This window comes from Biomphalaria glabrata, chromosome 1, assembly GCF_947242115.1.
Source record: "Biomphalaria glabrata chromosome 1, xgBioGlab47.1, whole genome shotgun sequence".
Lineage (NCBI taxonomy): Eukaryota > Metazoa > Mollusca > Gastropoda > Planorbidae > Biomphalaria > Biomphalaria glabrata.
Window position 1 is genome coordinate 79,488,200 of NC_074711.1, and position 24,419 is coordinate 79,512,618.

The following is a 24,419-nucleotide window of genomic DNA, read 5'->3' on the forward strand; positions in this document are numbered from 1 at the left end:
AAAAAACTGCTTGCATAATTGATTTTAAAAATTAGAATTTTCGCTTTCAGGAAAAAAAAAAGTAGCCGTTGCATCAGAACTTTGAATGGTCTAAAATATTGTGAAGTCGGATTTTCAATATCTCTTCTAGTTTACGAGATCTAAACGGGACGGACGGACAGACGGACAGACGGACAGACATTTCGCACAAAACTAATAGCGTCTTTTCCCCTTTCGGGGGCCGCTAATAAAAGTGAATTGTGTAGATTATGTTACTCAATTATCTACATTGAAATTTGATTTATGTTATGTAAATTAACATCCTATTCTATCACGTTCGCAAACAGTTCCTGTCATGTTTGTTAGTCCAGTCTCCGGACAGTACTGCTGCCTGCAAAGGATATACCTACAAGCATATTACAAATCTACACATTGAATGTCATGATTGTCATTATATCATTGACAGTGTCGTTCATAATTCTTCATTGATAACAAAATTTGGAAAATATGCAATACATCATCGATTGTGTCTTGGAGGTAAAATAAAAAAATTCTGTTATATAACAAAAAAGGGAAAGTACAAGTCCTGCAAAATGAAGTACGAATATTTTCTTCTCTGAGCTTTTGAAACTGAGCCAACTGTCATATATCAGTTTTAGAACCCCTGTAATATTTGGTGACTAGTAGTCACTGAACTATTCCGTGCAGTTAGCACGAGAGTTTGCTTGATCGGAAGCTGACCACGAGGTGAACACCTCAGTTGATCTTAGACTCTTGTAGAGAGAGGAGTGTTATGGATATTTTTGACAGCAGACTTATGTATTAGTATTGAAGTTATTATAATTGATTTGTATTCAGGACACATTTCCTTGGATGTAATTTGTGATGGCTGAAGTCGCCAATATCTTTTGTGAATTATTTCATTTATATTATATGTAATAAAACCATGTCTGCTACCAGTGAGTCTATTAATAACTCTAAATGTTGTGGTCGGAGAGTTCAGCATGTCAGTGTTCTCACGCACCAGCAAATCTAGTGCGCGAGTGAAAGTATTTAACTAAGAACACGAAGAACATTATAGTAGCACCAGAAGAGGTATCTACAACACACTGAGACGTTCGCGTCATCACGCCTATAATAAGAACCAGGCCGTGACACCAACATGCCCATTATTGCAAGTAAATAAACTTACTAAATAAGAGGCTGAAGTGTACTTCCAATCTGATATAAAGCTTTTGTCTCCTTGGTATAACTTCAACAAATGATACCTTCAAAACAAAAAGTTGTATTAATTTTTTACAAATAAATTCCTACTTTATGTTCAAATGATATCTGTAACCAAACATTCAGATTTTATTTGACATTGAAAAACAAATAGAAAAGAAAAATTCCAGCTCGAGAACTGAACCCACGACATTCGCTTTAATAGCACGGCGCTCAAGCAACCAGCCATAGTATTGCATAAAAACTTTCAACTTGAAATAACAAATTTTAATGACATTTAACTTGTTTGAGTTTTTAACTTGTGATTTGAACTATGAAGAATGTGTGATCTAATAGTAAGAAATAAAAAAACTGTTTCTTTTTTGCAAGTAATTTTTTTAAAAAGACAACGCAGACATAAATAGACTTGAAAGTATATTTTGATAAGAAATTAATTTAGAACTAAACATAAAAGTATATTAAAGTAACATGAAATGAATCAAAAATAGATATATTATATAGTGTCAAGATCTGTTGCATCTAGTAACTTTGCTACCAAATAATATTGTTTTTCTGTTGTTGTTTTATTGTTGTTTTTTTACTTTAAGAGGCTCTAAACTAGCCCGTGACTGGTAAGCATTCTATTCTTTCATCGATTTTTTTCACGGTTTAAGAACTACGAGAACTAGACCTACATATTTTATGATATTATTGAATTTGAAAAGAAAATAGTACCTGCAATTTCTAAGAAACATCATGATATTAAATATAGCAATTAATATTGAAACTCCTAAGGCAATGGACCAAGAAGCTGACAAAAAAACAAGAAAATATAAAAAATACTTTTAAAAAAAAGACAATACCTCCTTTATACAACTTATAAAGCAATTATTTTGCTCTAAATAACTAAAGAATGTTAAATTTTAAAAAAAAGTTTTCTTTACGACGCCTCATTCACAATTTTTTTTTTTGGGATGGTTGATGTTTTTGCCGATAAATATGCAAGATGAATTATAAAAATAAGAAAATGAGATATCTCTAATGTATAGATACATTGCGTACTTTTAACTATTAACTAATTTATATAAAATCTAAAAAGGGCTTTAATTCATCACCAACCTTTAATAATCTTTGAAATACCGAAATCAGTTGAAACGCTTTTGATTAGTTGAATCGCTTGTATGATTGCTACAATGATTGTTTCAATGGTTGTTGCAGGACTTGTACTTTCTGTGTTTTGTGACGTTGATGTAATTTCATTTTCCAAAAATAGTGTAAATATTACACCAATAGAAATCTATACAAAAAGATGTCTCCATTAGACTTCAGAGCAATGTTAATCAATGTTCCACCGAAAAAAAAATACGTTGCTGCCCTTATTCTAAGGCAGCTAGGAAATGGAGAAGGGGAGGGGGGTCAGGAGAGCACTGTATGCTGGTATTGGTTTCCTCCTAATCTTTCATAAAAATAAAGCTTTAATTAGTATTAACTAATAATATCTTATCTTACTTTATGAAAATAGAGACGTTTCTTCACAAGGAAGATGATTTTTACTAAGCGTGTTCCAAGGTAAATCTAGTCATGTATGTTAAGCAATGACTTAAATTCTGCCAAGTCATTGGTTTTCCTGGCTGCCTCAGGCAACCCATTCCATGCTCTAATATCACTAGGAAAGAAGGAGCATTTGTACAAATATGTCCTGGTATAAGGAACAAGGAACGTGCTTTTATCTTTGTGTCTTTCTAAGTATTTTAGTAGGTTTAGTTTTTGTCTTTGAATATAATAGTTCAGTGTTTTATATATAATGGCCACTTTACTTTACTAACAATATAAACATTAAAAAAAAATAATAAATAAAAATAATTTTAAAATATCTTTTACAAAAATCCACAGTAACTAGATACATTACCAGGTAGACAACAACCAGTTGAAACAAAGTTTGAGAAACAATTTTTGTTGGGTACTTGAAAAATGGCAAATTTGTAGCTAGTTTCAGCTTTTTGCTGCTGTTCCTGTTGAAATATTAAAATTAAAATTCATATATATATATATATATATATATATATATATATATATATATATATATATATATATATATATATATATATATCACTTATCTAGTGCGTTGGATTTAAACAAAAATAAAAGTAGACAATGAAAATGGGTTTTACTCGTTTAGCCGACATTCGCTATAATAGACTTTCGTTGTAAATTTGCACAGGATCCCAACATTCCAAATTTGGTGGTTTGTATTGTAAGGAATATTGAAAATAGTTGAGTGGAAGAATAAAAGTGGCTAAAATATAACATCCAAAATTTTGTATATAAAAAAAGATATTACATTCTATCCACAAAAGATGTTTGAGATTCAGTGAGTAATGCTTGATAAAGTTTATCTTTAGATTTCCTAAACACCCAACGAACATGGTCCACTTGGTGAGGTTTAACTGCTCCTGGAATATGCTGAAAGTGATGAAACAAAATAAAATTTTGATGTTTTTTAACGCTCTTACTTAAAGATATATATAAGTTGTCATTATCTTATAATTTCGTCAAAAGGGCCCGTTTCTCATAAAGGGCCTATTCTTATGATTAAAAAAATGCACCAGTCTTGCATCTTGTTGCCATAAAATTAAACTATTAAATAAAAATATTACATTTTAGACCGGTAAAAAAAATGAACTATTTTTTTCAAACCATGCGATCTATAGGGCAGATAGATGTTAAGGTCATCTATTTCTAAGGCCAACGGTTAACGAGTGTGTCATGTGGCCAACACAACGATCAATCGATTTACTTTCCCCGACTAATGTCAGGTACCCAATAGTACCTATTAGAGCTGGGTAGATTCAAGAGCGTTTTAAAAATCCAGAAATTAAAGGTCCCAGTCTTTACCGTGTCCCGGGACCCCTCGATATACCGCTCAGCCACTACGCCCTTTTAGACCATTGGTATCTATTTTTTTTTCTTGTAATATTTGGTTTTTAATTTTTTAAATCATATTTCATTTTACTGAATCACCATTACAAATATTCAAACTAAACAAATTAAAAAGAACTATAAGTACTATTTACACGTATACTTCCTAAAGTAAAACAATTTCTACGTTTTAATCACTATTCATTCTGTATACCAAACAGAACAAATTAGATGAGGAAACCCCCTCCCCCCTTTTTTCGTTTTCCTAATTGCACCAGAATTTGTAGAGATTTGTATTATGATATTTGTATAAAGCTTTAATATTAAGTACTTAACGAGGAAAAGATGCTCACTGTCTTCCACCTCCGATGCCTAAGGCGAATTTTAAAATAAGGTGGCAAGATACAGTAACCGATGAGGAAGTGCTACGAAGAGCAGGGTGCCGAGTTGCTATCAGAAGGTCGGCTTCCACAAGACATCCTGTATAGCGATCTAACAGAAGGCAGAAGAGCCTCTGGTCGTTTACTTTTACGGTATACGGATGAATGCAAACGCGACATGAAGCTCTTCAAAATTAACACTAGCAGCTGGGGAAAAGTGGCATTGGAGAAAAAGCATAAAGGAAGGATCTCGGATTGCAGATGCCATACACAACAACAGCAGAAAGAAGGGTGAAAATCCAACGGCGTCTGGTGAATACATATGCCCAACCTGTGATCGCAGCTGTGTATCAAGGATTGGCCTCTTTAGTCACACAAGAAGTTGCAAAGGGAAAAGATTGTCTCTCGAGACTTAAAATGCCATAGACAGTAGTTGTCGATTTATGGTCATGAGAATATTTGCACATAACTGTTTCTTGCTCTTTTTGAATACACTCGCTTATTTTCTTGTCTCTACGGTAAAACTTCAAGATGCGCACTGATTTTTTATTGTGTGATTAGTCAGTATTCTAGTTATTCTACTAGATCTGTACCTACCTTGTTGACAAAAGACTTAGTTTTATAACACCTGTACAGGATATAACAGCAGTAGAATATAAATATCAACTGGCACATAAAATAAGGTAGATCAAGAAATACTGCGATTACTTTAAAACTGTCTTTGCTCTGAAATATAGACAACATCAAAAGAATTGGTCAACAAATGATATACATGGTTGTAATATACTAAATCAACTCATAACCTTAGAAACAAGGCTTTATTTCAATAAAACACGACTGATACACACAATAACACAGTACAGACTGGTCACGATTCACAGACTACGATAATGCGAACACGATTACAAATACTAGCACGATTACAAGCACGTGTAACACACAAGTTCATTTAACGATCACTCCATTTACCCCTCCTTTATTTCTTTCTGGGTCTTAGATTATAACCATGCGTATGAAGGGAAAGATCCGGAGGTATCTCTGGCGTAGACTTTTCTCCTTGCAAGTCGTAACTGTCCTGTACGGGACTCGAGTCAATATTGGCCTCTGGCATTGGGTGGCTCCCCTGTGAGTCACTGATGACTTCTGGCTGGTTGTACATCATTTGGGTGGGACTCTGTGAATTACTGATAGTTTCAGGCACGTAGCGACTCCCTGGTGAGAGATCCAAAGAGTCACCGACCTCTTGAGGCAGAATACCGTTCTCTGGTTCGAAATAGTCGTTCGTGGAACTTTCCTTAGGCGCCAGGTGCCTAAGCGACACTGTCTCTTCCTGGCCGTTTGGAAATCGTATATGGGCGTACTGTGGGTTGCAGCTAATAAGTTCAGCCTCTTGTACCAATGGGTCAAATTTTGAAGATCTTACAGGTGATTTTAGTAATACTTTCCCTGGGTTCTGTAGCCAAGTAGGCAAGGATGTTCCCGTTGGCGATCTTCTGTTGAATTTGAAGATCGTTCGTGTGGAGTTTCATTAGTAGAAGTACACAGTAATGATCGAATTGAATGAAGTGCCTGAGGCAACACAGATTCCCACTGTGATAGTTCCAAGTTCCCTGAGTCCAATGCTAATAAAATAGCCTGCCACAATGTTTTATTCAGCTTTTCTATTTGCCCATTTCCTTTTGCATTGTAGGGCGTTGTCCTGCTAGTGGCTATGCCCTTAGAATGTAGATATTCTGTAGTTTCTGTTGACATAAATGATGTGCCACGATCAGAGTGGGTGTAACTGGGTGTTCCAAAGAGGAAAAATAACTGGTCGAAGCACTTTATCACTGTCTTAGATGTCATATCAAGACAGGGAAAAGCGAATGGAAACCACGAATATTCGTCAATCATTGTTAATAAATACTTGTTCCGAGTAGCTGATGGCAAAGGACCTTTAAAGTCAACACTAATTCTTTCAAACGGCTGTGTGGCCTTTATGAGCGTACCTGCAAATTCCTTATAGAATTGCGGTTTAATTCTATTGTAGGTTCTGCATTGTTGAATGGTCTGTCTGACCTCTTCAACCGAGAATGGTAAGTTCTTTGACCTGACATAATGTAGAAGTCTAGTGACACCTGGATGACACAGGTAGTCATGGTACGTCTTCAGGATACTTTGTTTCGTCATGGTTGCACAGTGCCCTCTAAACAAGGTGTCTGATGCTGTGTTGGCGTTCCCAGGTCTATACTGTATATCAAACTTGAAGCCTGCCAGTTCCAATTTCCACCTTTGTATCTTATCGTTTTTAATTTTCTTGTCATGAGTGTCTTTAAATATGTATGAAATAGACCGCTGGTCCGTAATAAGGGTAAAATGATTGCCACACAAATAATGCTTCCATTTGCGTATGGCTTCAATTATTGCAGTTGCTTCTTTCTCTATGGCAGATTGATGCCTTTCACTAGGTGAAAGAGTTCTAGAGAAGAATGCAATAGGTCTTCCATCCTGATTTAAAGTGGCTGCTACTGCGATGTCAGAAGCGTCAGTTTCCACAGTTAGAGGATGGTCATACTTTATGGTGAAAATTGCTGCTTTCTGCAATTCTTCTTTCAAGTCTTTCAACGCTGTTTTTACTTCTGTAGGTACAGGAAAAATTTGATTTTTCATTATAGGATACATTTTGTCGGAGATATTGGGTATCCGGTGAGCAAAATATGCCAAAAGTCCTACAATCCTTTTCTGAGACTTCAGATCTTTTGGAGGTGGCAAATTTCGCAGAGCTTGAAATCTATCAGGGTCCGGCTTCAAATGTCCTTTGGATATTTCATATCCAAGCAGCTTTACCTTCTTAGTAGCAAATACACTTTTGCTTTCGTTGAACGTTATTCCGTATTCCAGAGCTACCTTCTGAAAATGCAACAGATTTTTGTTATGAGAGTCTACATCTGTAGCTAGCTAGAAATGACTTGAAATACTTGGAGTAGGTCTACTTGGACCAGACATTCCCCTCGCAAAATAAAAATTAATATCTCCATTGCCATTTGTCTTACAAATTAAATCTCGATCTAGATAGATTTAAGTCTAGATCTAGAAATAGATCTAATTATAGATCTAGAACTAGATCTAGATCTAGAATCTTGATATAGACTAGAATTCGTATGACTTTACACATTTAATCTTAAAATTACTAGACCTAGGCCAATGTTAGAATCAGGAATAGTAGACCTTTTGGTACAGGGTAATAGTGTAGGCCTATTATGCTCTCCGCATCCCCTTTTGGTGGCCGCTAACAATTTCTGCTAGGCACGCTAATACCGGAAAGTATTAATTACGGAGGATAACCAGAACACTTGCAATAAACAAATAGTTGCTTCAACGGTCACATACGGATTCAGTCACGAAACATTCTTGGCTTGTCGCTTTGCACTAATAATAATATTATGTATCTTCTCTCCAGATGCGCGTCCGAATGCCGAAGTCGAATCGAGGTTCTATAAGTCAATTAAGAACAAGGTGTGTGATAGGAGCTACAGTTGTCCCTTGACGTTAGTAGATCCGACTTTCGCTAAAGGGCTATACCACGGGTTTTCAAAATAAATAATAATTAAAAAAATACTCCCGGATTTTTTTTTCTTGAACACGATGAATATGCACAGTAGCCTATTTGGAAAAAAAATTAATACGTCATCTCCAAACTTTCTGGATGCCGATTGGCCGAAATAAATGTAGAGCACATTAACTTATTGAATCAAGGCCAATCGTTATAGCAGGCCTTAACACTGACCTGAGAAGTCGCAACCTGTGTAGAGACTCGTTGCCCTTTCACAGATCGAGACGTCCGAAACAGTCAGCATGTAAAGGTTTATTAGAGAATGGGAAATAGTTAATTAGTAGATTAAAGTGTTAGGGGGTGTCTTTTGATACTATTCGTAACCAAAAATAGTGTACATATATGAAACTAAATACCGCGGAAACTTTAATTTCTACATTGCGAAGCTGAAGGTGACAAGGAAATCTACGATCGCGGGACCCCACTCAGGCGCGGAGGCTGGGGCGGTTTCCCCACTTGCCACCCCTAGGTACGCTTCTGTGATAATTCCCAATGACTAGTGTTCAAAAGGAAAAGGCGTTAGCCAAATTTAACTTTATAATGATCATATTTTTCATAAATTAAAAATTAAAAAAAAACAACTGTTTTCCTGTGTGGCCAGTTAGCAAGTATTTAGATTTTTCTAAAATATTGTGATGTCGGATTTTCACTATCTTTTCTAGTTTACGAGATCTATACGGGACGGACAGACGGACTGACAGACGGACAGACGGACAAACAGGCCACACAAAACTAATAGCGTCTTTTCCCCTTTCGGGGGCCGCTAAAAATGATTTTCCCGCATATTCCCCTCATATGTGAATAACCCAAACAAATTAAAAAATAAGTAAAACAAATATATATTATATAACCCGCACTCTTTTATACCCCGCATGTGAAGAGTCGATTTATGATCAACAGCTGCTGCCAACATGCTTCACTTATTGAAAGAAGACAGTGAATATGATACTAATTTCGGTTGTTTCTCTAACCATGGCGATTGATCGCTGATGTATTGCATGTACTGTAGTCTATACGTTTCGACATGACGGTATCGGCAAAGTAGTTTAGTTGCTTACTTACTTATCTTATAAAATACAGACGTTGTTTCAAAAAAGAAGATGATTAATGGTATATTAAAGATTCACTGCCGCATCGGTTCTATTTGTTTTCTTGAGGTTTATAATGAGATGTTTATAAAGCTTTCCATTGTACATTTCACAACCACACAGCGAACTAGAGGAGGTATAGTTTCTGTTATGCAATGTTTGTAAGTACAATAAATTTTGTAAACCCCGCACCTTTGTATACCCCGCACAACTGCCGTTCGACGGATAAAACTGGCATGACCCCCCCTCCCCCGGCTTGTACGCGTGAAAATACGGTATTGTTTTGACTGTTCTATACATCAATATCAACGATGCCAACAGTGCTCACCAAAACAGCATCCCCATTCCAAATGATGTGAAAAGGACATAAGCAAAGCCCAAAAGAGAAAAAGAAAGAAGACCCTTATAGACCTGCGGGAAAACGACAAGAATGTTAACTAACTGTACGGAGACTTGGTTAAGAAATTCTTTAGTAAAAGAGTTTAAGATGCGATTGCCATTGTATTTTTGGGAAGTTGTTTCGTTGTAAGGAATACTTCTTTGTCTATAAAATTTCAATTTGACTCAAACTAAACACACCCAACACTTTTGTTTTTTTCTCTACAAAAAAAATTGGGCATTCCTGCTATTTTAATTTTACTTTTTTTTTTTTTTAAGCACAAGTGAAAATTACCTCATATCTCCAATGGACCTCATTCACCAATAGTAAACAAACAACATTTAGCCACGTGATTTTATATATCTTCTATACAAATTATGTAATCCATAAAGGCTGGCACGTGATAAGTATTTTTCATTGTTTTATCAATATTATGACGTGGCTTAATGTGTTTATTTACGATTGGTGAATTATGCCAACACTGCCGACACTAATTTCATTGCGTTTAATGTGTTCGACATCAGTCATATATTGCACACAAAAATAAGGAATATATTGTATATTTTTTTCCAAAGTGTCTATTGAAGTAAAAATTAACTTACTGCAAAATAGTTGTCTATGATCTTAAATTCCTCATCACAGTAAACAACATTTATGCCAAACCTTTGGAAAGAACAACAGTCTCATAGTACAAAGAGTGTATCAAGAAATCAGAACGAGACCCGTGGCTCCTCTGACTACAAACTACTATAAATGTCATGTCTGTGTTGTTTGAATATTTTTCATAGTATGAATGTTTCAGCCTTACTCCGTTATCTAGATATTTTATGATGATACGTTGATGAATTGGTATTCTTACAATTATCACTGTGTACACTCGCTCTGAGTAACTGATTCATAATTTCATGTGTATTTGAGAAGAAATGGTATTAAAGAATGGATGCAATAGTTAATGTTGATTAGAATTTCTCAAACTATAGATACTATTTTAGCTTTAATATTTAACCAGTAAATCTTCATAGTCAAACCAATAATCACTGAAGGCACATACCAAACTATACTGTAAATAATGTTGATGATGGCTCCTACTGCTCTATGTCTTGTATTAATGCAGGCAAAATAAGGCAGAAACAGAATACTAATGATGAGCGCTTGAAGTAGGCTGTATAACACTGAAAAATCAGAAGCATTCATAACGTTTGAATAAGTAACAAGAATATTTTTATAAATACTTTTTCAAAAAAAATGTTTATATTTGGCATACATGTATCAATTAGTTTGCATGAGTCTTGTAATTAAGGTTTTAATAGATCTAGACTAACAATAAAAAGCATTTATAAAAATTAAAAAAGTAAGAACCACTTATTTCGAACTCATGGCTCATGCCTTCTCAGGCTTCAAGAGCCAAACCCTGTAACCACTCGGCTAGTGAAGAGCTTATGAATATGTAAGATTGTATATTTATGTATTGTTTCTACAACGTGTCAAACACCATAATACGGGTCAGAACTACTTCAGCTACTGACAGTGATACTTGTCAGAACTACTTCAGCTACTGACAGTGATACTTGTCAGAACTACTTCAGCTACTGACAGTGATACTTGTCAGAACTACTTCAGCTACTGACAGTGATACTTGTCAGAACTACTTCAGCTACTGACAGTGATACTTGTCAGAACTACTTCAGCTACTGACAGTGATACTTGTCAGAACTACTTCAGCGACTGACAATGATGGGTGTCAAGGTACTTCAGCGACAAATAATGATAATTTTAAAATACTTAAGCTTTTAATGTCTGCTCTAGGTCTAAGGACGAGTAAGTTATTATTACCTTTAATCCATGGAGATGCCACAAATCCTAAACTATAACTAAAAAACACCACTCTTAAAAATGTATCAATAGTGACAGCAAATGCTACAGCGTAAGCCAGTCGATTCTCAAAGCCATCCAATGTTGGTATTGGTCTAGGGAACCAGATTAGTCAGAGAAATTATATATTTTTATATTAGATAGATGATAGATAGATATAGTTATCATTAGCGTAGCCGAGGGGGGAGGGGTTTGGGGTTCAAATCCCCCCCCCCGAAATGAAATCCCCCCCCCCTTTCGGAATTTAGTGACTGATTTTTTGCTTTGATTTTGTTTATTTTAGGTGAGATTTTAATACTAAACCATCACTTGCCCCAGCACAACCAAAGGGGTTTTGAGTTTAAAACTCCCTACCGGGGGTTTTGAGTTTAAAACCCCCTACCAGGGGGGTTCGAGTTTAAAACCCCCTACCAGGGGGGTTCGAGTTTAAAAACCCCTACCAGGGGGGTTCGAGTTTAAAAACCCTACCAGAGGGGTTCGAGTTTAAAAACCCCTACTAGGGGTTTTGAGTTTTAAACCCCCTACCTGGGTTTTTTGCAGTTAACTCCCCATCTTCTATAAAACAAAACAAAAAAAAAAATGCAAACTAATATCCCCTAATTCCAAGAGCACAGTTAAGGAAGATTTTGATTTTAAAACGCCGTCTAAAATTTACGATAAACCCCCTCTTTAATATAAAAAAAAACCTAATTACGCACTCAAAATGCTATGAGCATTGCCAAAAGGGGTTTTGAGTTTAAACCCCCATTCAGAGGGGTTTGGTGCTAAAAATACATTTTCAATATAAAAAAAAAGCAATTTACACACTAAAATTATTTGAGCGTAGCCAATCTAATCGGGGGTTTTGAGTTTAAACCCTTCTTCTACAGATGGCTATTTTTTAAAGTTTAAAAACCCTCCAGATGGTTTTGAGTTTAAGATCCCCCTACAGAGCATTTTGAGGTGGAAAACCCCCAACAGAAGATTTTGACGATAAAACTTCTCTTTTCGATATAAAATCTCTGGAATTTCATTAAAAACCATCTTAAAAGCATTATAGAAAATCAAATACCAACTAAATACACATCAAACAAAATAAATAAATGCTGGTTTAATAATAGACTAAAGAAGCTTTGTAAACAGAAGGAAAACCTATATAGAAAATTTAAAGAAACTAATGCAGAAAGAGTTTGGGCGTGGACGAATTTTAGTATAGAATTCACAAAATTTGTATACGAATTTATTACTTATGTTAATAATATATACTAATTATTTATATTTCAACCTATTTTTAGATTATTTCGCCCCCCCCCCTCTAGTATTTGGCCGATTTGGTAGGGACGGGACGGGGCGATGCCATTAATCCGCCCCCCCACCCACCATAAACTTTCGAGTGGGTGGGGCGGTCCTATTTATTTGTAGAAATCATAGGTTGCTAACAGAATCAATTAAACATCTATATGATTAAAACTTGTTATTGGTATTTTAACCGGTCTTTATATTATGTCGTTTATCTTTGGCCGATTGGAAGGGGAGGAGCGAATACCTCTACTGCCCTTCCCATCTAAACCCTTTGAGTGGGGGGGGGGCGGTCCTACTTTTATGGAGAAATCAAAGTATGTGAACAAAATTAATGTACTGTTGATAGTGTCTCGTCAGAATTTCTATATAATATGAACAGGTGGAAGTGCGATACATGCAATCCCCTTCCCCCCATCGGACAAACCAATACTTTTTACTTTTTGTATTATAGTAAGAAATTACAAAATAAAAAAAATCTGTCACTAATATAATTTATATATACTATAAATTAAATTCTCGTATCGAGTCGCCCAACTCCTATTCTTTAATGCGAAATGCAATCAATAGCAGAAATTATAAAAAGCAGCGAGGATTAATCGTTTTCATTTTACCGCCATTCCCCTTTCCAGACAGAGTTTGTGTAATTTCACATGAATTTATCATAACTATTTTAAGAAAGACTTTGCTTTGGAAAAGTTATAATTCAAACGAAATTTTTCAATATAACAGTCACGGTTGAGATGAGTTCAAAAGCCAGATAATCTTTTCCTAGTCGACTTTTTTCCAACCTTTACTCTATCTCATATTTTTCTAGCTAAATAAATTTTGGACTATAACTCACAATTTATGCTTGAATTTTATTGAATATTATTAATCGAATATTTTTTTTTCGACGGCGATCTTCAAAGCCTTAATCTAAATATGAGGGGTATCTTATCTTTTCAAAGAACAAATCGGTTGTATTTGCAATGTATTAAGGGACTATAAATTCATATTAATATATTTTTCAACATTATTCAAAAGATCCTTTATAATAGAATGATTAATGAGCTGTAGGTCAGGAGAATGCGTTACTGCAGTGAAGAATGCCAGAAAACGCTTTTAGCGTCGAGGCTTCGCCCCGAACCTCACTAATGATTATTAGGTTGTCAGGAGAATGCGTTACTGCATTGAAGAATGCAAGACAACGCTTTTGTAGTAAGGGCTTCGCCCCGAACCCCACTAATAAATAATGAGCTATAGATGTCAGGAGAATGCTTTTCAGCCGTGAAAAATTCAAGAAAACGCTTTTGGCGTCGGGCTTCGCCCCGAACCCCACTAATTAATAATGAGCTGTAGATGTCAGGAGAATGCGTTTCTGCTGTGAAAAATGCAAGAAAACGCCACTGAGAAAGCTTACAGCGCTCTCCCAGACCCCCAAGTTTTCACGAGAAAGGCCTCAACATGACTGTTTTTTGTTCTGTTTTTTTTCGCCGAAGGTTGAGAAACAGTCTTATTTTACTCTCATATATCGAATATGTATATACATGCTGTACGCACGTTTATGTATAGGGTTAGGGTTTACTGGGCGTTAGGGTTAGGGTTTGGAAAAAAGTCGCCCCCCCCCCACTCCAAAGTTCTGGATCCGCCAGTGATCAGAAATAGTGCTTGGCGGCGGGGATTCGCCCCGCGCTGGGGGAGCTCCTAGCGCTCCCCCAGACCCCTTTGCTACTAATGGCGGGGAATCTACAATTTTTCCACTAACTCATGGAAGAACCTATTCTAGGGCACAATAAACGTCTTCCGAAAGATTGAAGGGTCAGAATGTAATAAAGATGATGTGCACACACACACACACATAAATACATATAAAAAATTTTTCGCGGGGGGGGGGGGGGGGGTCGGGGGAGGGGAGAAAAAAATTCACCCCCTAACCCCCCCCCCCCCCCGAAAAAAAATCCTGGCTACGCCCATGATAGTTATGGATATAAATACATTGTTTTTTCACTGATACAGCTAACACATTTGATTTCGTCGTAGGGGTGCTGTGACAGTTCGAGTAACCAAATTCCTCCACTTTTCTATGTCAGCAGCTGTCTTTAGCAGGACATCAAGAGAGAGGCCGTGTACTGTACCTTGAAGAACGACTTTTGATTGTGAATCATGTCTTACAATAGGAGCAAAGAAGCTCATCTTTGTATACTATGATTTCAAAGGAAAGCAACCTCAGTACGTTTTATTTCAACTGTCTTCTCTATAAAATAGAATAAGAATCTGATTCGAAAAAGAAAAATTCATTATTTGTTTTTGTTTTTTTATGTTTTGGATGTTCGTTCCGAATAGAATAGAAGATAAGTACGTACTAACTCTAACCTGCCGCAGAATGGGAGGAGGCTGAGGGCATGGTTTAAGAACGAGAGCATCGAGACAACAGTCCAGAGCGCATACCGCACGACTAGGTAGCCATCAGATTAAGAATGGGTGACAATTTAACTAATTTAGGTTTGGCCATAGGAGACCATTAGTTTTTGCTTGGAGGTGGGGGGGGGGGGGAACAAATATGAATAGATGGCACTTGAATGAGTAAAATATAAACATACATCACAAGAGCATTTCGTCCACAACAAATGTCTGATCGATGTTTTCTTTTCTCCAGAAAGGACAGCAATATAATAATACACGTCTGAAATCAAATTTGTTTTGTTTGTGAGATTCAATCCAAATCCTTTATTTAAAAGAAAGAAAGAAAGTTTTTTCTTCTTTGTTTTGTTTTAAACAATTTTTTATCCTATTTGCTCACACTATCTTCATAGTCAAATATGGTTCAATCTCAAGTCAAATGGTCCGATATCAAGTTACATGGTCCAATATCAAGTCACATGGTCCAGCCAGAAGACTCAAAAACACCAATTAAAATACTCATAACTACAAGTAACAAAATAATTCATCTATATAATATATGATTTATATTACTTTTATATTGCTACGACTCTCTATTCGGCTCTCTGGCACCCTCTGCAAACAATGGACAACATAACACATATAATTTCCTGTGTTTTGAACTTCAGTAATTCAATGATTTGGCGTTCAAAAAAAAAAAGAAACTTAATTCATTCACTAGAAGGGTGAAAATGTAACGGCGCCTGGTGATTACATATTCCCAACCTATGACTACAGCTGTGTATCAAGGATTGACCTCTTTAGTCACACAAGAAGTTGCAAAGGGAAGGACAGTATATAGAGTCGTAAAATGCCACATAGAATATATATATATAATATTGACCATTTTTTTGAAAAATGTAAATGTCTTACCGCTGGAATCAGCATGAGGTAATTAATAAAGTAAGGTTCAAGTACGGCCATTGTATCTAAAATAATAAGTGAATAAATCATGTGGTGATGAAATGTTTGGTTAATGTTTTATATCTCTTCTATTTCAATTTCTTTTCATTTTCTATCTTATATTTGTCTCTTTCCTTTAATGTCTAGCCTTAAGGAACTGATGTGAGCCCTTCAAATGTTATCATGGTATCGTCACATGGATGAATCTCGTTCTACAACGAAGTAATCCGTATTAGCACAAGAAAAAACAAAACATTAGTCAAGCCCAAATGCTATAAATGCTTGTGAATCGTTAACAGAAAGTTAAGAAAGGTTAGTTCAAACCATGGAGTTTGCGACTTTTGAAACTAATTTAATGGTATATATTTTACCCACAAAGTACGAAATCCTGCGTTCTATAGAGTGCTTGAAGATTTCAGGCAAAGTGTGAAATGATTTCGCAATTGCCTATTTTGCCTAGGGTATTGTGTAGAATGACTAGACTGCTTTTAGTAAAGTGTGAAATATTTATTAACAATATACATTTCTCGGGATAATAAATCAGTAATATAAATAATTTACACCCGAGACAGTGGCACGATGATATCAATTTTTATCAATTAACAGCATTTCAGGGCGATTAAAATCTAGCCTATTATTATGTCAGGAAAAGAAAGGATGTGAAAATTATTGGAATAATCTGTTTTCTCATTTTTAGATTTTTGCTGTCAAGTTGATCTATAAGTCCCATCCAGATAAAAATAAAAAGAAATATAGAAAAACATTTCCCTTGTTTATAAAATTCATTGTGTCTTCTTATTTCGTCCTTCTTTGAATAATTCTTTATCTCAATTTGGTCATAATATGAGTTTGAAGGTGTCTAGTAAGCCTCAGTGGGTCTTTGAGTGTTTTTTTTTTTCTAAAAATAAGATAACTAGCAATAAAATCTCGCTCTCCCTTTTAAAACGTTCTTCTTACAATCTCTGACTATTCCGTGGCTACTCAAGTCGATGTTGAAAATTATATGGGCTTTATGTTGCCTTTGGGTTGTTTTTTTGTGTTTTTTTTTTTTTTTACTAAAAGATGATAATTAAATATACCCCCCCCCCCGAACAGCTCTTTAAAAACCCAAGTTTAGATCTAGTTTACTAAGCCTCATATTTACTGTTAGAATTAGTGGTATTTTTAATTGAAGAGCTATAGTAGGCCTACACGTCCATCTAGATCTGATATTTGATTCTAACTTACAGACTTTCCTTTTAGCAGAAGCTAGTCGTAATGAAATAATCGGCTACTTCTGATGCTAAAGACGTCTTGTTTAGATCTACATAGTTCAAAGAAAAGGAATTAAAATTGGGCCTATACGCTGGAGCGAACAGGAAGTAGACGTGTCTAAGCTATTAAAGAAAAAGGGAGTGGCAATAGTGTATTATGTAGTCTTTTAAAACATATTGGGTCGAAATTACGAATATCTTAACTTATCTTCTTATCTTATATAATACAGACATTACTTCAAAAAAAGAAGATGATTACGTCCGAAGCGTAGATCAAGTCATTCTATAAAATACCAAGTCATTCTGTACACGTAGGCAAAGTAGAAAATTTCGTACTTTATCTGAAAACGTACGCATTCTATAGAATGCCTGATCTTTGAATGTTAAAAGGAAGATTAGAACCGTTTAATAAAAATAATTACTTGTTCAACTACTTACACTTTAAAGTGAACACAGGTCAATATCAGATACGTAATGAATGGTATATATGTTTCCTTATTTCAGTAAAACAAAAAAAAATCAGACCAAAGATAAATAGACAGACAGACAGTTGGGTAAGTAGGTAGGTAGATAGATAGGTAGGTAGGTAGACAGACAGACAGGCAGACAGACAGTTAAGTAATATGTATTATGTATGTAGGTAGGTAGTTAAAGAGAAAGAGAGAGAGAGAGAGAGAGAGAGAGAGAGAGAAGAATTAGAACTAGTTAACTTTAGAACAGCTAACACATCTAACTAACATAAAATCTAGATAACATTAAATCTAGCTAGCATTATAAAAACATTACAAAAGTAATACGCCGAAAAACAATAGTTCCAACTCGATATTACGTTACGATGCACCACCAATCTCTAAATACAAGTGAAACGTAATCTAGGTCTATCTATAAATAAGCTAACACAGTGCTTCGGAATTTTTCCGCTAGAACGGTTTTTATGGCTCAACGATTCTTGTGCAAGAAAAAGGATGAACTAGAATGTTCACCTCTCTTGCAGATGCAAGAGTTGGGGCGATCGACCCCTTCAACGCTTCCTAACCACCCCCATTTCACAACTGGTGTACATAAGTTAGTAATTATAACAATATATGCTACTTATGCATTGATTTCTGTCACCTGATGCACATCCCTTGCCGTGGTGTGACAGCTTGCGTGCCTCAATGACCCTCAGAGCTATACCGGGACACAGCTAGCAGTACACTCGCAGTTCGAGGAGGATTAGTTAAATCTAAGGATTATTTAGGCTATACCAAATCAGTCAGGTTGGCAGACGGCGCAGTTAAGAGATTCGAAGCGTGCAAAGTGTTCCTTCGATCTCCATTATACACAGGGTATTGCGAAGGGGTAGCCATGCCGAGGTTATCTAGAGATGTTTTACTTGGAAATGTAGCAGGTGTCAGAGCCGCTTCTGACAAACAGGTTAGAAGTTGGAAAAGCAGGTATGGCAACATGAGGCGAAACAAACCTAGAAAGGACATAATTTGTTTTAACTGCCATAAACATGGGCACATCGCTAAAGACTGTTGGAGTAGGACAGAACAGTCTGAACAGAAGATTGCGAGTTCGGATAGGAGGCACAGGTCTGTATCCGATAGTGATGATAGAAGAGATGACTGTGGTAGCAGTAATCGAATGTCATACAGAGGTAGAAGGCCACACGCGGGCTATAGTTGTGTAAGAAGAGATGTTAACTCCAGTTGGAGAGAACAAATGTATGAGTCGTGTAGATAGCCTGTGAAACATAGCACTATGAGACCGTAGTGTGTAAATAAGTTGGATTTTATTTAAATTGTTTATTCTTAATTAATTGACTTAACTAGTAGTCATAACTAGATGGGTATTACGTTGTTTTACAGTATCTGGAAATAGTAGATTTATGTTATAATATACATGTAATTTGGGTTATCATTAGATTGGCAGTTTGGTTATTTTATTTCGGGTAGTATTTATGAATTGTAGGCATGGGTGTATGAATATATAGGGCATTTATAAGGCGACGATGTAGTTACATCAAGGAAAAGTAAGTTTTATAATTTATTCTTTGTATCTAATCATGATCATACATCAGTAAAGAGTTAGGTCGTGTGGGGACAAGTAAGTGGAGAGAGGAAATAAAATACACTTGTAAATGCCCGAAATAACGTTAGGTGTATAGTGGGAGAATGAGTATTGATAAATGTCAATTTGTCATATTAGGTAAAATGTCTGTCCTGACGTGTGAGGGAAAGCGGTGTAACCTCTGGAACGTGATGTGATGAAGTATAGACAGACACACCTAGAGTGTCAGCGCAAACGAACTATGTCTGCGGTCACCTACGGCACATCACATTGGACAGTATCATTTAGTGACACTTGAGGGAAATATGTGTTAAGAGGAACTTGATTGTGGACACAGGAAGAGAAGTTGAAACCGCAATCAAGACTCAAGTTGTGTTGTCTTTTATGTTTCCCTACATTTTGGCCCTTGCACATTGTAAGACTAAGACAGTAGATTAAAAAATTGACAGGCAATTTTTTTTAGCGGGAGGGGGAGGAGTTGTTATGACATGATTAGGAATTAGTTATTTGTTTCGGGAATAAGGGAAAAGTTTTAATTAGCGACAAGTGACGTGACAGATCTTTAAAAAATAAGAACGCTCTAAGCGACGCTAAAAGAAGACGCTTCTTGTAGAGTAGTAGACTTGAGTACAATAGATATACGGATTTACGGACATAACTGACATCGGACGATTCCCTTCTTGAGTATTAAACATATTTGTAGAACAACATATCAGCGTCGACTAGATATTTCTTTCGGCCTTTCGTCGGTGTTACTGAAGTAGTTGAGTTCAGCGTTACTTCCAGTCAGATCTACACTAGATATATTTCCAAGAATCAACACCGCGCGGAAGCCTTAACATATAGCACAACTTCAAGCTTAGAGCGCTGCGGACCTATCTCATTTATGGATCAGTTGGTGGTGGTGGGGGGGGGGTGTTATCTGGGAGAATGTTTTCTGTACTTCCTGTAGCTGCTTAGTAAACACAAGTCTGCTCGAGCCATTGTAAATTTGTTTTGCGATTCAAACTAATGATTTGGTTACGACGTTGTGTTAATTATAACAATTCAATATAGTTAAAAGATATTTTTAAAAATTCGCGTCTTCTATTTGCAGAAAACTGTATGAAGTGCTGAGCTATTTCTATTTGTACCTGAGCATGACAAGAGGTATATTCTCTTACTTGGGTAGGTTCATTCTGTCTGCAGCGTTTGGATTTTTCTCTCTCGGCAGACTTGACAAGTCAATCTACTCCAGAGATCTACAGAAATTTGATGGAGGTACATCAAACATTTCACTCCTTCATTTCTATATCTAGGCTTTATATTTATTCTAAATATAGCATGTGTGGGATGTGTGGTCTAGAGGCTAAGTACGCTTGAACTTGGGTTGGCTACATATCAAAGGGGCTCGAGGTTCGACACCCTACTGGAGAAGAGTTGTGTTTACTGAGCGTCTAAAGGCAGCACGGAAAACTTTCTCACAGGTATCCTTTAACCCTTGGTCCACAAATGAGTTTGGACCAAAGCGCTCTGAGCATGCTATAAGCATGAAAGTAGCGAGATATAAAAGCAATAAAAATACATAATTTTATTTCAATGCATCGTCAGAACATTCTTATATTTGATCTTCTCTTATATTAATCACATTGCGTATAAATGAACAGGGCCTGGCTAACAGGTCGCAGGGCCTCTCTGTCAACTGTCATCGCATGTTGTACCACATGTTGTACGCTGAATTATGAAATCTCTTCTAGTATTAATCGCGAAAGCTGATCTGTGGCAATTCAGTATATGATTCTTTTTAACAAAAAAGTGAGTTTTTTTTTAATTTCTCAGCATACGGCACTTACCTTGCAATGCTGCAAGTCGACAACGCTCACAATAATCCTTCAGTGAGACTATTCACACATCTTTTGTGGAGTGGAGTTTTGGTAACAAGGTTACGCAATTCTGGTGGGAATGACGTGGAGATAGCCAACTTGATTGCGACATTGAAGTGAGAAACTTTAAATTTTTTAATGTCATTGTTACAAAAGATCAAAGTGTACACGTGATACGATATTATGTATGTGTTTTTATTTGTTTTTATTATAAATACACCTAAAATTATTATGATTTTACCTTACCAAGCTTAATTCCTACTGACATCTTAAATCATATATATATATATATACATTCTAATTAATTAGTTTATATAGTATTTACAATATTTATAACAATAAAAACACTATTTGATCTAATTTTTGGTGACCGAAACTGAGTAAATATACTTAACTTTAGCAGTCTTCTTTATCTCTAATTATTAAGTCTAATCATTTTAATTGCGCATGTCCAAAATCTCGTTTCCTAAAAAGCAATTTCTGGTTACCTTGAGTCTCAATAGTCTGATCTTTGTAATACATCGTTATTGTTATTAGCCATCCGAAAACTGGTAATTTTGAGTTTTCTTGTTTGCTAATCAAAGGCATGATACAATCAACAAGTTATATTTTCCAAAGAGTGTTTGTGAGCTTTCAGGATTAGATCTTTTTATTTTTCTTTTCTCTCTCTCCTTGTTTTTTTTTTTTATAATTCGTTTCACTTCTTTTTTTTTCTATAGCTGCCCACTCCCCTGTCCTTTGATTCACTTTATATAAATGTCTCCTTCTGTCTTGAAAGACAATAGTCAAGCCTAGTTCTAGTTTCTGGTTTAATCAAGTCAGAATCTGCTGTGACCTAAAACAAGTCTATTCTAAAGCTCTAAAATTTTGCTAGAGTTTCTGCTTGAAAAGGCTTCGGAAAATGACAAGTTTCTTTCTCTCTGTCTCTTGTTCTTTAGCTCTCCTCGGGGCTCGTACCAGCATGAGTTCTGCCTTCTGGCTGTCCGAGGTTTTTTATGTCTTTAGTCCTGAGATCTCGCTGGCTGGCAGATGTCCATTGTAAAGTACACATCTTAAAGTATACTAACACATTGTACTATATTAGTTGTTCTTTTGCTAGACAGTGACCATGAAGAAATGGTTATTCCCCAAAGATTTTAGATGAAATGTTTAGTCAATCATTTGAAGCAACAGACAAGTAGCATCCTGACATGTCTTGAAAAAACACAGAAACTAATAAAACGAAACAAGAACTTTGTTGTGTTCTAATCTAATTTATTGTGCTTTTTAAATTAAACACGTTTTAGTGTTTCATTTCCTTGCAGCCAGTGGATCAGACATTTTCATGGTATCTGACAAGGTTGATTGCAAGTCCAAGCAGGCAAGAACTCGATGGTTCCTGGCGCAGGCTTTAATCAACAATCCAAAACTTAGGCGTGAGAGACGAAAGGGAGATTATCTGTCACTCGCCAACTTTGATGAAATACAACTACACATTATGGACGCGAACCATCATTTTGACTACAACACCCTAGCATAACAAAGATGGATGTGATGAAGGACTTAAGGGCTACTTACAAAACACCAGCTTACTAAACGTGTTAGGTCATTGAGATCTACGCATAATTAACTCTTTCTCTCCTAATTGACGATGCCAACGTTGATTTGAACAAATTAAACTAAATTGATTTTTGGATTTATAAACTTCAATTTGTGTAAAAAGAGCATGCAGTCTCCTATAATTCAATACCAAATATAACATTTTCTGATAACAAACAAAAAAGTTATTGAAGTTTAATCAGAACAGGAGAGTGACATACACATGTGCAAAGTGAATAATACTATCGAAACGAGGAAAATAATTACGGAGAGAGAGAGTTAAACAAAGCATTGATGGACTAACCAGGTGGATAATTTAGAAAGTTTCTAAGTTTGTTTTCTAGCGACACCACCGCCGTCTGAATATGCATTTTTACATGGGATATAAGCATGTATTTCTGCTTGAAATCTGTAGTTCAAGCGTTTTTGAATAAAATAGTAGAAATACATCAAAAGAATATTCTTCACAAATGCAAGGTGGCAAAGACAAAGGGAGGGAATACTGTGAATAGATTTATAAGAAGTCTCGTCTGTTCAAATAAAAAAAAGGGGAGGAAATGAAGGTCTAAATCTTTTATAGCGACACCTGCCTCAAATCTTCCTCGTAAGGGAGTTCCAAATAAAATGAGACAAGTAGATTTTTTTTCCTAGATCATCTAAGCAGTTTTAAATAGATCTAGCCTCCAGGCTCAGAAAGTCACTGAAGCAGTTTTAAATAGATCTAGCCTCCAGCTTCAGAAGGTCACCGAAGCAGTGTTACTATAGATCTAGCCTCCAGTTTCAGAAGGTCACCTAAACAATTTTACAAAATATTTAGCCTCCAGCTTCAGAATGACCCAAAAATTAACCGAAATCACAGACGTCTGTTAGTGACTTGTTAACATTTCTAAATTATCAAAGAAAAAAAATAATCTAAAAATCTGTTATACTGTTATTGGCTATTTTTCCTATAATACAAATATTGTTATTATTTTCAAATTTAAAGAAGTGAAATAAAATAATTCATTCCAAATCTAAGTTGATAGAAAAATCTCAGTGTTTTCTGCCGTCTTCTTTTTGTTCATGTTGTTTTTAGCGGCCCCCGCAAGGGCAAAAGACGCTATTAGTTTTGTGCGAAATGTCTGTCCGTCTGTCCCGTTTAGATCTCGTAAACTAGAAAAGATATTGAAAATCCGACATCGCAATATTTTAGACCATTCAAAGTTCTGATGCAACGGCTACTTTTTTTTTTCTGAAAGCGAAAAATCTAATTTTTAAAATCAGTTATGCAAGCAGTTTTTTTAAGATTAAAAGCTAATTAGTATGCATTATAAGTTAGACCTAATTTAAAATGAATAGTAATCTTATGAATTTCATTTTTCTGAACATATTGAGGGACACTCAGACATACCGTAGGATTCGAATAAGAGATTGAGCCTTTTCAAAACAATTAGATCAATTATAAGACATCAGTTAGGCCAGGGGAGGCGCGGTGGCTGAGCGGTAAAGCGCTTGGCTTTCGAACCGGGGGTCCCGGGCTCGAATCGCGTTGAAGACTGGGATTTTCAACTTTGGAATCTTTGGGCGCCTCTGAGTCCACTCAGCTCTAATGGGTACCTGACATTAGTTGAGGAAAAGCATAGGCGGTTGGTCGTTGTGCTGGCTATGATACCCTCGC

General features: G+C 35.9%; 2 protein-coding genes across 5 annotated transcripts in view; one reads left to right on the forward strand and one right to left on the reverse strand.

The window, feature by feature from the left end:
* LOC106057755 (stimulated by retinoic acid gene 6 protein-like) overlaps positions 1-18,308 on the reverse strand; it is a 29,802-nt gene extending 11,494 nt beyond the window's left edge. The window contains exons 1-12 of one of the 4 annotated variants that reach the window (XM_056017502.1): positions 18,065-18,308; positions 15,985-16,040; positions 15,273-15,355; positions 11,374-11,507; positions 10,592-10,712; positions 10,143-10,203; positions 5,079-5,207; positions 3,524-3,645; positions 3,092-3,194; positions 2,302-2,479; positions 1,918-1,993; positions 1,172-1,247 (exon numbers count right to left, since the gene is read on the reverse strand). In XM_056017502.1, the coding sequence (XP_055873477.1) occupies positions 1,172-1,247; positions 1,918-1,993; positions 2,302-2,479; positions 3,092-3,194; positions 3,524-3,645; positions 5,079-5,207; positions 10,143-10,203; positions 10,592-10,712; positions 11,374-11,507; positions 15,273-15,355; positions 15,985-16,035 (1,134 nt within the window). In that variant the 5' untranslated portion in view covers positions 16,036-16,040; positions 18,065-18,308. Of the gene's footprint in view, positions 1-1,171; positions 1,248-1,917; positions 1,994-2,301; positions 2,480-3,091; positions 3,195-3,523; positions 3,646-5,078; positions 5,208-10,142; positions 10,204-10,591; positions 10,713-11,373; positions 11,508-15,272; positions 15,356-15,984; positions 16,227-17,705 lie in introns of all 4 variants that reach the window. The other 3 variants (XM_056017485.1, XM_056017477.1, XM_056017494.1) reach the window with 3 other exon arrangements.
* Positions 1-23,511, forward strand: part of LOC106070682 (stimulated by retinoic acid gene 6 protein-like) — a 54,859-nt gene extending 31,348 nt beyond the window's left edge. Inside the window, exon 19 of the mRNA XM_056017541.1 lies at positions 22,489-23,511. Within this exon, the coding sequence (XP_055873516.1) occupies positions 22,489-22,703 (215 nt within the window). The 3' untranslated portion in view covers positions 22,704-23,511. The remainder of the gene's footprint in view (positions 1-22,488) is intronic.
* Positions 23,512-24,419: the final 908 nt, after the last annotated feature.